This window comes from Scheffersomyces xylosifermentans, assembly GCF_036884685.1.
Source record: "Scheffersomyces xylosifermentans strain CBS 12540 chromosome Unknown RJT20scaffold_9, whole genome shotgun sequence".
Taxonomy (NCBI): Eukaryota; Fungi; Ascomycota; class Pichiomycetes; order Serinales; family Debaryomycetaceae; genus Scheffersomyces; species Scheffersomyces xylosifermentans.
Genome location: NW_027042947.1, coordinates 24771 through 40241, shown reverse-complemented (window position 1 = coordinate 40241; position 15471 = coordinate 24771). Strand labels below are relative to the sequence as shown.

The following is a 15471-nucleotide window of genomic DNA, read 5'->3' as shown; positions in this document are numbered from 1 at the left end:
TACTACATTGACTGTCACTGAGACTGATACCGCTGGTGGTACTGACACTGTGATTGTCGAAGTTCCATCTACTCCAAACTCTCAAACTACCATCACTTCCACATGGACCGGATCTTTCATTACCACTATCACTGAGACTGATACTGTTGGTGGTACTGACACTGTCATTGTTGAAGTTCCATCTACTGCTAACTCTCAGACCACGATTACTTCTACCTGGACCGGTACTACTACATTGACTGTCACTGAGACTGATACCGCTGGTGGTACTGACACTGTGATTGTCGAAGTTCCATCTACTCCAAACTCTCAAACTACCATCACTTCCACTTGGACTGGAACTACCACCTTGACTATCACAGAAACTGACACTGTTGGTGGCACTGACACTGTCATTGTTGAAGTTCCATCTACTCCAAACTCTGAAACCACCATTACCTCTACATGGACCGGTACTGTTACTACCACTGTCACCATCACCAACACTGAGGGTGGAACTGACACTGTTATTGTTGAAGTCCCACAAACACCTTCTTCATCTGAAGTAATTTCTTCTTCATCGGAGGTAATTTCTTCTTCATCTGAGGTAATTACTTCTTCGTCTGAAGTGATTTCTTCTTCATCTGAGGTACTTCCATCTTCATCTGAAGTGATTTCCTCTTCATCTGAAGTTGTATCAAGTGAGCCACCTTGTTACACAACTACCGTAACTGTCACAGCCTCTAATGGAGAATGTACTACTTACGTGACTACTGTTGTTATTCCAGTAACTACCACGCTCACTATCACTGGTCCAAATGGCGAAGGAACTACTTACGTTACCACCGTGACTTCTCCACCCGAAGTTATTCCAACAACCATCACTGTCACCGGGGAGGGTACTACTTATGTCACTACCGTAACTTCTCCACCTGAAGTTGTCCCACCTACAACCATCACTGTCACTGGCAATGGTACTACTTACGTCACTACCGTAACTTCTCCACCTGAGGTCATTCCAACAACTATTACAGTTACTGGAAATGGTTCCACTTACGTTACTACCGTATCCTCTCCACCTGAAGTTATTCCAACAACTATTACTGTTACTGGTCCAAATGGTGAGGGAACTACTTACGTCACTACCGTGACTGCTCCAGCTCCACCCGCTGAGACTGTTCCTGCTCCAACTACCGTCACTATCACTGGTCCAAACGGCGAGGGAACAACCTACACCACCACATTGGCAACTCCACCAACAGGTACCACACCAGTTGAAACCACCATTACCGTCACTGGACCTAATGGTGTGGAAACAACTCTTGTTAGTACTTTACCTGCTCAGCCAACTGGTACAGCACCAACTGAGACAACAGTCACTATCACTGGTCCATACGGATCTACTTTCGTCACCACCTTGCCTGCTCAACCAACTGGTACTGCACCAACTGAGACTACTATTACAGTTACTGGATCTAATGGTGAGGAAACAACCTACGTTAGCCCATTACCTGCTCAACCAACTGGAACCTCACCAACTGAGACAACTATCACTGTAACTGGTCCATATGGTACCACTTTCGTCAGCACATTACCTGTCGAGCCAACTGGTTCTGAGTCTGGATCTAATGGATCCGGCTCTGCTCCTGAATCTGCTCCTGAATCTGCTCCTGAATCCAGTGCCGCTCCTTCTACTCCTGAGTCTGCTCCTGAGTCTGCTCCTGAGTCTGCTCCTGAGTCTGCACCTGAATCCAGTGGTTCTCCTTCTGCTCCTGAGTCTCCTGAATCCAGTGCTGCTCCTTCTGCTCCTGAGTCTGCACCTGAATCCAGTGGTTCTCCTTCTGCTCCTGAGTCTCCTGAATCCAGTGCTGCTCCTTCTACTCCTGAGTCTGCTCCTGAGTCTCCTGAATCCAGTGCTGCTCCTTCTACTCCTGAGTCTGCTCCTGAGTCTCCTGAATCCAGTGCTGCTCCTTCTACTCCTGAGTCTGCTCCTGAGTCTCCTGAATCCAGTGCTGCTCCTTCTACTCCTGAGTCTGCTCCTGAATCTCCTGAATCCAGTGCTGCTCCTTCTACTCCTGAGTCTGCTCCTGAATCTGCTCCTGGATCCAGTGCCGCTCCTTCTGCTCCTGAAGTAAGTTCTGTTCCTTCTGCTCCTGAGTCAAGTGCACCATCTGCTGGTGTTCAACCATACGAAGGTGCAGCCAGCTCCCTCTCATCAAGAGGATCTTATGCTATTGCTGCTTTCATCTGTTTGCTTACCACAGTACTTTAAGCTGTGCAGCAACTTCATTCCAGCATTTTCCTTGGATCCTATTACTGTATTTGCATTCTGAGAATGACAAATCGTATAAGTCGTGGGATATGTTCATACCATACTTGCTTGTTTTTGAGATCATTTTGATCTAGGTTCGAATTTACTTCTTTGTACTATTTCTACTTTCTACGTTATATATCCATTTGGTTTCGAGTTCTCACGAGAACTACAACGTCCGCAAAGGACTTAATTTGATACATCATTCCCGTTATTAAGAATATTGTAGTAAAAAGTTGAGTAGCAAAATCACTTCTCCGGTTTACAGAAATATTCTTCTATCCAGTAAGCAAAATCACTACTACCGATTTACAGCAAAACTCTTCTATCCAGTAGCAAAACCACTTTTACCTTTTTCAACAAATCTCTTCTATCCATTTACATCAAAAACATTAACCATTCAGCTACTCTCAAAGTTCAATAGAGCATCCATAGACACCGGTGTAAATCTCATCTTTACTAGACCCAACTTAAAAAGAAAAACAGTATTGCACAATAGTCTCCTCCCATTTTTTGCATCTCTTTTCTAAAGACATTTTCTGTCGAGCAATGTCGCTGTGCCTAAGGAAAAAAGTTCGCAGCCATGCCCGACACAGATGATAGAACGACGGTATCTGGTTGCAACGGGACCTTTTCGGTATCGCCCTCACAGTACGCGAACATCGGCCCAAGTGTGTTAGATAATATATTCCTTCTGTGATGGACAAGACAAATAACTCATATACACTGTGGAGACTGGCTTTTTTGTCCGAAATATTATCGCACTGGTCTCCCTGTACTAGATGATGATATACGCCTCGCATGTGAACCCACACTCCCACAGCGACCCCCTAACGTACTAACCACGACGGCGCCGGTACCGTTCTGCATCGGCCGCTGTGGTCTGCCTCCACGTGACTACTCAGAATTTGCAATCACCAGTACTCTATAGTAGTTAATATCAAAACTGTGGAGTCACTAAATGTGGACACTCTCTGAGAGAACACAATTGTCTTGACTAATAGGGAAATTAACTATTAGATCCCAGGAAACGGTTAAGTCAAGTCAAACATACACACCGTAGAAAAAAAAAGTAGACAGATTTTTCATAGTAGAATCATAAATATTTGTTGTTGTTTTAGCCGCCCTACAACTAATGTTGTAATTGTTAACCCTAGATAGTATAGATGCTGACTCCCCCTACCAAAGAAGAAGGTGGAAAACCCACTCGTGCCAGCGTAGCATGTAATTTGTGCCGAGAAAGTAAGCTCAAATGTATGAATAATAACGACAATACAACCTGTCAGCGATGTACTTTGCTTGATTTGAACTGTTCGTACACCTTGAAGAAGTCTCAGCTAAAGAAAAGAAAGCTCTCCAAGAAATACATAGTGGTGCCCACAAGGGAACAAGAAGTCCACACACCAATTCAAAACACAAGAGCTCCAGGGTTGAACATCAAAACGCCTTTATTGAATGTGCTGCCTCATAAAAGTGGGGAGTTTCCCATCACTAGCAAGAACCGTCTCAACAGCCCTAGCAATTTCTCCCCCAGCTCAGTGGTTCTTCCTGACAAATCAACAATAATAGAGGTGGCCGAAATATACTTCGAAAACCAATACAAGGGTATTTTCCCTCATCTTCATAAACCATCGTTACTATCATTTATACGATCAGCGGAATTTAATCCCGCAACCTATTTTCACGACTACTACAACGACTTCTTTGAAGCAAACTACTCTTCGTCCCTAAGATACCCTGACCCTGTCATCTTATTGGCGATATTTGCATTGTGTGCTCGATTGCACCCCGAAATTCCTAAGATATACGGTGAGTTCCTGGAAGATAACAATCCTGAACAATTTGTACCGAACTTTAAAAACAGGAGCTTGACCAATTTGCTCGATAATGATACCAACAACGCCGCTTCAAATGCGTCAAACTACTTTGGCTGGCACGCTAGAAATACATTGAAAGAGGTGTTCGATAGCCCCACGATACAAAGAGTGCAAGCTTTAACGATTTTAAGTAGTCATGAATGGGGTGAAGGGAACGTATCAAGAAGTTTTCTCTATGTAGGCATAGCCGCTAGAATGGCATTGGTCCTAGGATTGGGGACAGAGGAGAGACTTATGGAGAAAGAGGAGGACGAAAAACTTGATGAGTCCTCGAAATTTATTTGCATAGAAAGCAAGAGGCGAACAATGTGGGCCGTGTATATGATGGATCGCTGTAATTCAAGTGGAAGAAATAGGCACTCATGTATCAAGTTGGACGATATAGACCTACGCTTACCTTGTACTGAAAAAGATTTCATATTTGGTAATTATCGTCAACAAGCCCTTACCTTTTCACAGATTAATTCATATATTCATGATCCGGAAAAGCACGAATTGCTCAACCAAACTTCATGTTTTGGTTTCCTCATAATCTTGTTTGAAACTTGGGCTAAAATAGCAAAATGGGTAGGAGAGACAGGAGGAAAATTAGAACGGCTACCACCTTGGGATGAAGATTCACCATACTACAAATTGTCCCAGGAATTAAATATCTTCAGAGACAGTCTTCCCCTGCATTTGAGGTTCAGTAACTTCAACTTAGAAGCACATATAGCAGATGGATCTGCTGCAGACTTTGGGTACTTCCACGGATTGTTTTTTCTCTGTAGAATATTCCTTAACAGAGAATACTTTTTCTGTACACCAGAATCTTTTCCTGAAGGATGGTGGGAAGAAGAAACCCGTACAATGATTCAAACACTTGATGATTTGTCATATATTACAAAGACTTTGAAGCCCATAAATATGATGGTTATTGCTCCATTTACTGGCTTTCAAGTTTTTACCTGCGCATCTACCAGCTTGTATATTGATGCATTCCCCCGCAAAGTTTTCCTCCAGCATTATCCATTCAAATCAAAGAATGTAGAGCAGGATGTGGATAAGCTCAAAAGTAAGTACAAGTCCCTAGCTGACGAGTCAATGGAAACTTTGCTCACCTGGAAGAAAGTTTGGGGATTAGGTCTGGGTTGGTACGAGACTTGCTTGAAATTGCAGAAATTATTCAACAAGGTTGCAAAAGAAAAGTCGTCAGCATTACAGGATGACGACTTGAGACATTCTATGCATGACTATGGTGATGGTAAGGTACAAGAGATGTATAAACCAGAATACATTAGAGATAGGAAGAAAGATATGCATATTCTGAATCTTTTGGTTGCGGACGATGATGGACTAGCATCACCAAGGGTCATTCTGGGTGTACATTTGTCGAATACCGTTTCTAATATAGCTACAAATTCATCTACTGAAGATGTCAATAGTGGGTTCAATTCGCCATCTCTTGACTTTATGAATAACTTTGATTTGTCAAATATATTCCCAGGTTGGAGTGATGCTATGAAAACTTAGTGTATATGTACTCGGAAATAAAGAAATAGAAATCCTTAGAGAAAATGTTCTAAATGTAAAATATAAATAATGCTTCTAATAAATTAAATAATTAAACCAGTGTATTAGCTGGTTTTGATCTTGTGATATCCCTTAATAAACATAATATAAATGCTGTGGCACAGCAAAGACTTGAGAAGAGTTGAGCTAGTCTGATGGCTCTTTCATAGTCGAAGAGAATGATTTGCTTAATAGTGTCAGGATATGTATAAATTGCATCCGTGGACCTTGAAATTGCACTAACGATTTTGTGAATATCATGCTTGGATAACTCAGGCAATGCCTTTAAATCCTTGGTCACCTTGAACTTCAAGTATGCTTGAACAATGGCTGAAACACTTGAAACTCCGAAGACACCACCAATACTTCTCAGTAAGTAAATAGTAGAAGTAGAGGTAGCTTGATGAGCAGCACCATATGCAAAAATGAATGTAAATAGAGAACTTGGGTAGGCCATACCCTGGCCAATGTTTGCAGGCATTAATAAGATGTCTAATAACCAGCTGGGTGTGTTAGGTGAAACTAACAAAGTCAAAAAATTTCCAACCGCCATGGTGAATGTTCCGGTGTATACCAATCCTTTCAAGATACCATATTTATTCATCACTACTCCTGTTATAATCCCTCCAATAGGAGTTGACAATGAAGGAATGGCTAACCTGAGACCAGCTCTAGAAGGAGTGTCCCCAAGAACTATTTGAAATAATAAGGGTAACGCGAAAAGATAGGCATATGCTGATAAACCAAGTAAGAAATTCTGACCTAAAAGAAGGACAGTGAAAAGGCTCTTGAATCTTCTGACTGGAATAATTGGATTTGCCTTGGTGTTAAGCTCTATGTAGACAAATAATACCAATAATCCAATACCCAGAAATCCAAGTGCTATTAACCTATAATCCAGCCACAGTAATTCATTACCTCCTAACGTCAAAACGAAAAGTTGAGATGTAAGTGCGGTAACTAATACTACTGAACCCTTGTAATCTATTCTCTCAAGAATTGAGCTAGTAAGTTGAGAGTGTGCTTCATCGAAGCCAGGCTGGTTTCTTACAAACTTATATCCAATTGCTGCGCTTAGCAATGAAGGAATCACCTGAATTATAAAACACCATCTCCAACCAAAGAATGACGCAATGGTTCCACCAAATGATGCTCCACAGACAGCACCAAAGCCGAATAATAAGTTTTGAAATGCCTGAAAAAGTCCTCTTTTTCTAGGTGAAATCACATCGGAGTTTATAATCGTGGCTAATGTGATCAATCCTCCCCCTCCTATACCTGTTATGGCTCTCATTAAATTAAGCGTGATGATATTAGTGGCTACCGAGCACCCTATGCAACCAAATGCAAACGACACCAGAGCAAAGAAACAGCACTTTCTTCTTCCTATCACATCAGAGAAGGAACCATACAAGGGCTGGAATGCAGTAGAAGTAATAAGATAAGAGGTGGTTATCCAGGATGCTAAATGGGCAGCATCGAATTCATTTCCAATAGTAGTATAAGTAGAGGCGGTAACGGTACCATCAAAACCAGAAAGAAACACATTCAACATAAGGGCTGCTTCGATCCATACAAAGTTTGGGGCCGAAGAGAACCCCGTGAACTCTTCCGCTTGTTCGAGTTCTGCGGTTTCCTCGTCACAGGTGGCATCGTTATCGGCACACGATGTAGATTCATAGTTCGCACTATTGTTATCGGTGCCAAAAGGACCGTTGATCAAGACCGTAGTCTCAGTTTCCTTGGTGAAATCTGCCATCTCTTGGGGGTGTAGAACAGTCTTGCGCCGACAAGTTGATCCCGTGCTCTATAATACTGCAACTATCTACAGTGGCTACAAAACAGATTCTAGTTGAACGGGAGAGCAACTTTCTAAAATTTTCACAATCAGATTAGGGGAGTAAACAAATTATATATAAAAAAATTCATTCCGCACAGTCATAAAATAAATTATTTAGACTTTCTAGGGTTAAAAGTCTGAATAGGCATAGACAAAGGGGAAGATAGCTGGTTGTTTCTATATACAGCTCCTGGAAGAAAAAAAATGCCTAATTAAATTCCACGACAACGACTGAATGCAGCATTTTTTTTTGAGGCCGATCGAAATCTTAATCGGTCCCGAGTCAAGACGTTGGTGTTTAGGGGTTATATTGATTGGAAAAACAGTGAAAAAACAGTGAAAAATCTCCAGTAAGACTGGTTGCAGACAAATACAGCTTTGAATACAGTTTTTCACCATCTCTTCATCTCTTCGCTGAATTAGTGCATTTCCACCACCGTACGCCCTGCCACCTTCGACCTTCTCTTCGGGTTAATTAGACTCCACCACAGATTGCCCGAATACACTCCTACCGGCTTCTATGATTTTGAGCCTCTACATCACTCATACATACCGTACCGCACACCTAAAACAGTCGTATGAGGTGTTAACTGCCGCTCATCGTAAAAAGCGGTTCCCGATGGGGCCCAGCATCCACACCTGCATCACTTATCATTTGACGAAAAATAAATTGACTTGTTCCAGATGACAAGCGCATTTCTTTTTTCATCGGTGAAGAAGGCACATGAAGAAGTCTTTTTTGGAGAGGACCCAGCGAGAGGAATTGTTCTTTCTCTTGGAAGCGGCCCTTTGGGAGATGGCGATTCGTAGATTTTTTTCTTGTCCCAAGTAGACACCATGCCTTCAGATCTTATTGTCGAGTTTATAGTGCAATGTAGCATTTTTTCAACTTCATTGCCATATTCGTAAAAAAATCGGCTCTTTGAAGAAAGTTGAAAAAACAACTAGCGGCACCTCCTCAAATGGAAAGTAATAATAAATGGGTTTGTAAGAAATAATGAATTTGTTGTAACAGGCTAGGTTCGGCCGTCTGCATCTGTTGGCATTAATAATGAAAGTATTATAAAGCATTTCTCGTGTAAAACGATGAAGAGCCGATTTCTATCCTACCCGACCCGCTTTCTTGAGAACTTCTGTATTTGTATACATGCTAGGATTTGCTTACTATCAAACACACGTTGGTTCTCTATTTGCGCAAGTTGGGTGTAGTCCCTACAACGTCACTTGCCTCGTCTATCTAAAAGCTTGGTTCTCAACTTAAGTCTTCTGACTGCAGAAAATTCTTATCATATATCTTTGTTTTAGGCATTCCTAGAAAAGTTCAGTTTAGAAGTCTCACATGGTAGTTCGACTAATGTTGAATATTTAGGACATAATACGCCTTGTGGGGGCAGCTGGGGTACTGGCTTCTGTGCAATCAGAGAAATCAGTTTTTGCAAGAAGCTTTCTTTTGTATGGTTCTTACGAGGCGCTCCATTGCATCGATGCTGATAAGTATAATGCATGTATTCTTTTAACTAAGTAAACTGTACCTATATGAAAATGAACCAGAAAGTGGTTACCATAACCATCGCTATGCCCTGGACATTGTTCCTTGTAGAAAGGCCCTCGTAAGTCTGGACGGCAGATGGAGTAGAGATAACAGCAGATTCTGTAGAGTTTACAACATTCTTATTAAGAATTGGGATATCTGGAAGTGCAGCAATTGAAGCTGGGGCTGCTTGTTCAGGAACAGTTGATGCTTGTACTGTCACTGTTACTGTCTGTGGAACAGATACTGTGACAACGGGTTGAGCGGTCGATGTTACTAATGGCGCAATGGATGAAGTGGTTGTTCCGAGTTCACTTGAGGCGAAGTCGTACAATTGTACTTCAACGGTTCCAAATGTCGTTACTGAACTTGAAGGTTCAGGTGCAGCTGACGATGTGGTTGTAGTGTCCAAAGTGCTTGAAGTAAGTGGCTCTTGGACAACAGTAGAATTGGTGGTAATCTCCCAAGAGGAAGAAGTTGTTGCAGCTACTACTGTTGATAAAGTTGTAGGAATTGCTGACGAAGAAGGCGTGAGTACAGGTGCAACAAATGCTACTGGCTCAGTTGTTTTAACGGCAGCTGCAGATGTAGGTGGCACGTAGTCGCTATTGGTATATGTGATAGTCAATGTGACAGTACTTGTGCTTGTAAAGCCATTTTCAACTAATACCTCAGTGGCAACAATGTCATTGTTGGCCAAGTTCGTTGGTACATTTGTTGCAATAGTTTCTCCCTCTAATGGACAATACGTAGTGTAGGAGGTGAACATATCAACGATAACAGTAACTCCCGTAGTTACAGGCACAGTCTCACAGAGATTGTCAGCGCAACTAGTGATGGTGATCACAGTTGTTGAAATGTCAGTCTCGGTCTGCGTACCATTAACAGGATACTGAGGAAGAACGGAAGGAATAATAGCAGCAACGTATGGCGAAGAACTTGTGCTACTAGGGACGGCTGCTACCACAGGACTACTTGATGGAATACTAGGAGTGCTTCCCAAAGCGGATCTGATCTGTTGGAGGAAATCGCCATTCACTTGAGCTGAAGAGATGTCCCAAACAGATACTCCTCCAAAAGAACTGCCACCCTTGATGTTTGCCAATGCCGAGCTGATGGAGTCAATGCCGACATAGCCAGATCCAGCAGAAGCTGGAGAGCCTGGTAAACCGAGGTATAACTTGATGTTCTTGTTTGGAGAAGTGTTAGCAGCAAAGTCTGTCCAGGTGTCCCAGTTAAAGGTTTTGTCTAAAGAACAGTAGTTATTGTAAAATTGGATAAATGCAAAGTCGATGTTCACTTGGGATAATAAATCTCCCACGGACTGATCAGGATAAGGACATTGAGGTGCAGCGGACAAGTAATAAGTCTTAGAGGTGTCCGCACTGAAATACTCCCTGAGTTTGTTAGCAAGGGCTACATATCCGGTTTGACTGTTGTTCTCAATATCGAAGTCAAAGCCATCAACCACAGCGTCGTCAAAAGGTCTTTCTGAGTCAGTTCCTGCTCCAAATTTATTCCATAAAGTTGCAGCAAAAGACTCACCATCAGCATCGGAAGAAAAGCCATATGATCCAGTAGCACCACCCAAGGATAAGAGGATTTTCTTTCCCTGGCTCTGGCAGTATTTAATGTCCAGTGCAATTTGAGAACAATGTAATAAACCACTTGGGAACGTTTCAGAGCACTGGTTGGCAAAATTGAGTTCCAAGGCAGGGAATCCGTTCAAGAACGACAATATGATAATATCGACATTAGCTGAGTCACAGTAGGAGCCGAGGGTACCCTGGTTACCTCCAGCGTTCTGGCCCCAGTATGCTGCAATATTCTGACTTGAGCCAGAATCAAAAGCAGATGCTACCTTGATGATGTTTATGGCAGCTGTGAGCGAAAGTATTATATGAGTGAATGAAAGCATTATATGTAAGTAGTAGTTTTATGATATACTAAGGATATTTTAATGAATGAAGGTAAAGGTTCGGAGTCCGAAGTATGTGTAGAATCGAAGTACTAATATAAGGAATGAACGATCTAGGTAAGATCTGGGTATCAACGAAAGTCAAAAAGGAATGTAAGGAAGCAACTAAGGCTTGAGAGTTGGATGGTTTGAAAGCCAAGTTGAAATCTTTACAAGAAACTGCCATGTCCATTTTATATATACCTACAGCTTAATATCACTCAGACCACTGGCCGTTGCCCCATGACAAGAACGACTGCGAAAAAGGGTTCACAGGGATGAAATCAAAGGAGTCGTTGCAAACTAGTCCCCAAAGGGAAAAACCTGCATTGCAGGAGATGCACGCTATTAAGGAAGACTTCTTCACTACCCACTTCTGCCTCCTTCTGTAGATCTACCTTAAAATATTCGAAGTAGAACAATATTAATGGCGCCAAATGCCTAGTCCCATCGGCTCACTATAGAAGGGCTGAAATTCCTGCAGGGTATTTAACACACTATTTGTTTATAATAGAAAACGCGTAATTCTCGAGTGCGAACATTCCGCGTTGTTATGGCGAAAATACGAGGCGGAAATGAGACGTGACGTGGCAGTCGTGTATGGCTTAGAAAACACAGTAGTTGGTGACAGTGGCATCAGTTGTATGGTGATGTATGGTGTAGATTGTGTTGGATGGTGCTGTATGGTGTAGATTGTGTTGGATGGTGCTGTATGGTGTTGTACTGAGTTGTATGGTGTGGTTGGGCAACAGGGCTACCAACGAGTTGGGAGTTCAACGGTCTGCGCATTCTCGTTAAAGAAGGAGGGGAGGGAATATTTGTTCTTTGCAAGATGCAAAGTAGTGTTCTATGGTTTCATTAATGAGCTGCTTAGGCGTAGATGTACGTTCGCCTGATTCCAAGAATATATGAATCTAGCAAGAGTTCCAAGGGTCCTAGTTACAGTGGGTTGACTACAAGATTAAATGAAAATCAGCATATGTCATTAGGACACGAATACGAATGTAGTGGTATATCTCACTAAATTAATGGCTCGACATCCTAAGAAAACGAGCCCATAGAAATTAAAGTAACTACAAAAAGCAGAGTGCCAACAAGGATAACAGAGCACCTAAACCAGCTTTAGAAGCAGCATTCTTGGTAGTTGTCTGAGTTGTAGTTTTGCTACTTGATTCACTAGAGCTCGAAGCGCCCTTCGTGGATGAACTCGAAGTCTTCGTTGTTGAACTGGAAGTTTTTGTGGTTGAACTGGAAGACTTCGTGGATGTAGTTTTTTCGTCTCCAGTAGTTGTTGTTGCTCCAGTTTTATTCTTACTAGTAGTACTTGTAGTTGCTCCTTTTGCAAGGACAGAAGTCTCAGCCTCTGATTCAGTCTCTGATTGAGTTTCAGCGGCAGCCTTGGCTTTAGTCTTGGTTCTAGTCAAGGTACTGGTCTTTCTATTGGTCTGGGTTGAGGTCGTAGTAGAGGTTGTAGTTCCTACCTTACTTCCTGCCTTGGTATCTGTCTCTTCGCTCGTTGCAGCTGTGTTAGTTGCACCACCCTTTGCGGTTGTGGACTCTAAGGATTCCGAGCTTTTAATTTCACCGCTACAATACATTGTCTGGAGTTGAGCGGCGGTTAATTGGGAATTTAAATTGATACAATTACAATTTATAATATTCTCCCAGAAGGTGTTGTCGTGACTCTTACAAAGACAACTGAGTACAGCTATAGTTTGTTCCAGATCATCCTGGCTCTCGTTGATGTTACAGGTACCAATGATTTTCTTATAAGCTTGTGAACAAGCACTGTTGCAGTTCAGTGCTTTTAATGCCTCTAAACTGCCGCCGTCGGCTCTTTTGAATAAATTGAAGAGTTTTTCATTTGAATTGGAAGCAATGGACGCAGAAGCGCTGGCCAACACAAATAATAAGGTTGGTTGCATTTCAAGAAATGTCTGTAGGTATAGTGATTAATGAGTTAGATACGAGTTGAACTTTCGTCAGCACCAATGTTTCTCAATGTTTTATCGATCTGTCTTAAGATTAGGGAAAAATCTAGTTCTGCCTTTCTATTTATATCAGCTATTCAGATACGACGACTATAACATGTGGGACTATATTTTGGCGATAAACCGAAACTGTAATATCAACCTAATTGAGTCAATATAAACAAAAATACCGGCATCTCCAGATGCTTCTACCGCGATGACGGGGCCTTAAGCTGTCCAATACTTGGCTTTGCTTGGGGACTCACTGATATTTGACTGAGCTAATCTGCCAAGACTATTCTAGTCAATATTTTCTAATTATTACTTTATTGACCGCTAAGAGATTCTGTCTTCATTTATCTGTCACTATAATAATCTTGGCCCGATGGAGGTGATTCTGCCGCAGATCCTCATAAACGGACTGATCCAGTCTCTCGCCATAAAAAGCCACCATGATTTTTTCACATCTGACCATTCCACTTTCTGCCTCATATAAATCGTGGTTAGGGTATATATGTTAATGATACACTAAACTATCATTTCGTGAACTCGCCAACATTCTGAACTTCATTTGAAAAAAGCTGTCTCTATCGTAGTATCGGTGATGAGCAGCGAAACCTTTCGAAAACTCGATCTGATTGTCAATTTCTAGGCAATGCAGTCTCCAAAGTTCCAGACGGCTCAAATAGATCGTCTCACAATTGACGTCAAAAATCATCCTATTTTGCAACTGCAACAAAGTCCACATTTTTTTTCCTAAATGGGTCGCTTTTTACTCGTATTTTATATTTTTTGATATTTTGATGTAGACCAATTTTACGCTGCATTCACGAACGGACTTTGTTGAACAAAGACCTAGGAACCCAATCAATCTCTTCTATAGTTCAACATAGATTCCATACTCAAACATGGCTTCCAAGTTAAAAAAAATTCTGAAAACAAGGTAGAAGAATACTTTTTACGATACCTTTCTACGAACGCAGAATTTAGGGTTCAAAATTCTACAAGAAGTAATCGAACGACTCTGGCAGCGAAATGAGACTCGCTGGACCCTGTAGCTAAATGGTTATCGGCATTGATATATTATTCACTACTATGACAGATAAAACTAGAAGATATAATGATGAACATCATAAACTAGGTGTTCAGCCTTACAAAAGATATACTGCAAGTAAGCAAAGGAGAGCCCCAACCGACAAACTTGCACCGTCATTATTAGAAGTCGTCTTGTCAGTAGCGCCACTATTTGTACCACTACTAGTACCCGAAGTTTTGCCGGAAGTGGTCGTTGCACTATTTTTAGTGCCTCCGGAAGTTGTAGCTGCTCCTTTTGCTGTTCCAGATCCATTCTCCGTCTTAGATCCGTTAGCATTGGATCCATTGTCAGATTTTGATCCGCTTTTTGTATCGGAACCACTGGCAGCAGCGGATCCATTAGCAGTTTCAGATCCAGAGCCTGTTTCGGAAATAGTTCCAGTATTCGAACCATCATCTGTTTTGGATGCGCTAACATCACCCCCTGTTTCCTTACCGGAAGTGCCATCAGTGTCGGAGACATCCGTAATCGAAGCATCTAGAATACCAGTTTCTTCGGATCCAAAGTCGTCTGTAACAGAGAAGTCGAAGCCAGACAAATCAAAACCAGTTGGCACAAGTCCAAACTGGGAAGTACCAAATTCTGATAAATAGGATGCTTCAAGCTGTGCTGCACTACAATAGAATCCTTGAAGTTGAGAAGCATCGAACTCGGAATTCAAATCAGCACAGTCACACTTCAAAAGATTGTTCCAGAAGCTATCATCGTTGATATCACAAAGACACTGCAATATAGCTATGCTATCTGCTAAGTTATTTTGCTTCACGTCTTTCTCACATTTATTACGAATTGCTTCTCCAGCGCTCACACATGCATTGTTGCAATTTCCTTGGAATGCATCGAGGGGATTAGTAGCTCTTTTGACAAAATTATAAAGTCTGCGTTCATTTATGTTGGCAGGAATCATCGCAGATGCGAAAGACAAAACGAAGAATACGAAAGCTTTCATTTCGTGGAGAATTTGTTAATTGAAGATAGGAATAGATTAGGTACTTTCTTTGAACTGGATCTAGCAGGACTAATTGGAAAGTTGCTTGGTATTTATAATAACGGACAAATACTTATCGTTCTTCTGGCCCGGGAGTACTCCTCCCATCAATAGGAGTGACTGAAGGACATTAGCTCCCGTTTGGGTTTAGCATTGCATGTGGGGACTTTATTTTAGTCAAAGTCGTATTCAATAGTGAAACCTTGTCACCCTAAGTAAATATGACCAACATAATATTTGGCCCCGCCTCTAATAACCTTTCAAAAAATGGTTCCTCGATGGCTTGAGTCAATGCCTCAGGCTTAATCACATGTACAATCCTTCACTACATTCTATCAGTGTATAATAAAAAAATAACAGATAGAAAAATC

At 41.7% G+C, this 15471-nt stretch overlaps 5 protein-coding genes across 5 annotated transcripts; 1 reads left to right on the top strand and 4 right to left on the bottom strand. All coding sequences in view use genetic code 12, as the record gives it.

Annotated features, from left to right (window-relative positions):
• Positions 1–3456: 3456 nt before the first annotated feature.
• Positions 3457–5679, top strand: ZCF38 (Zcf38p; the record flags this gene model as incomplete). The annotated part of the gene is made up of 2 exons (XM_064915958.1): positions 3457–3719; positions 3786–5679. The coding sequence occupies 2 exons, from the start codon at positions 3457–3459 to the stop codon at positions 5677–5679; spliced, it is 2157 nt and encodes a 718-aa protein (XP_064771689.1).
• On the bottom strand, positions 5636–7616 carry RJT20DRAFT_131662 (major facilitator superfamily domain-containing protein). Its single transcript, XM_064918063.1, has one exon. The coding sequence runs from the start codon at positions 7475–7477 to the stop codon at positions 5771–5773; it is 1707 nt and encodes a 568-aa protein (XP_064771688.1). The 5' UTR covers positions 7478–7616; the 3' UTR covers positions 5636–5770.
• A 2416-nt stretch (positions 7617–10032) lies between these two features.
• On the bottom strand, positions 10033–11007 carry CHT1 (Cht1p; the record flags this gene model as incomplete). Its single annotated transcript, XM_064915654.1, has 1 exon — positions 10033–11007. A coding segment is annotated over one exon (975 nt), but the record flags the coding sequence as incomplete, so codon positions are not given.
• Positions 11008–12119: 1112 nt separating this feature from the next.
• On the bottom strand, positions 12120–12971 carry RJT20DRAFT_1195 (uncharacterized protein; the record flags this gene model as incomplete). The annotated part of the gene is made up of 1 exon (XM_064915896.1): positions 12120–12971. One exon carries the CDS (start codon positions 12969–12971, stop codon positions 12120–12122), a length of 852 nt encoding a protein of 283 aa, XP_064771686.1.
• Positions 12972–14085: 1114 nt separating this feature from the next.
• RJT20DRAFT_65913 (uncharacterized protein) lies at positions 14086–15234 on the bottom strand. Its single transcript, XM_064921149.1, has one exon. It carries the CDS (start codon positions 15059–15061, stop codon positions 14168–14170), a length of 894 nt encoding a protein of 297 aa, XP_064771685.1. The 5' UTR covers positions 15062–15234; the 3' UTR covers positions 14086–14167.
• Between the last annotated feature and the right edge of the window lie 237 nt (positions 15235–15471).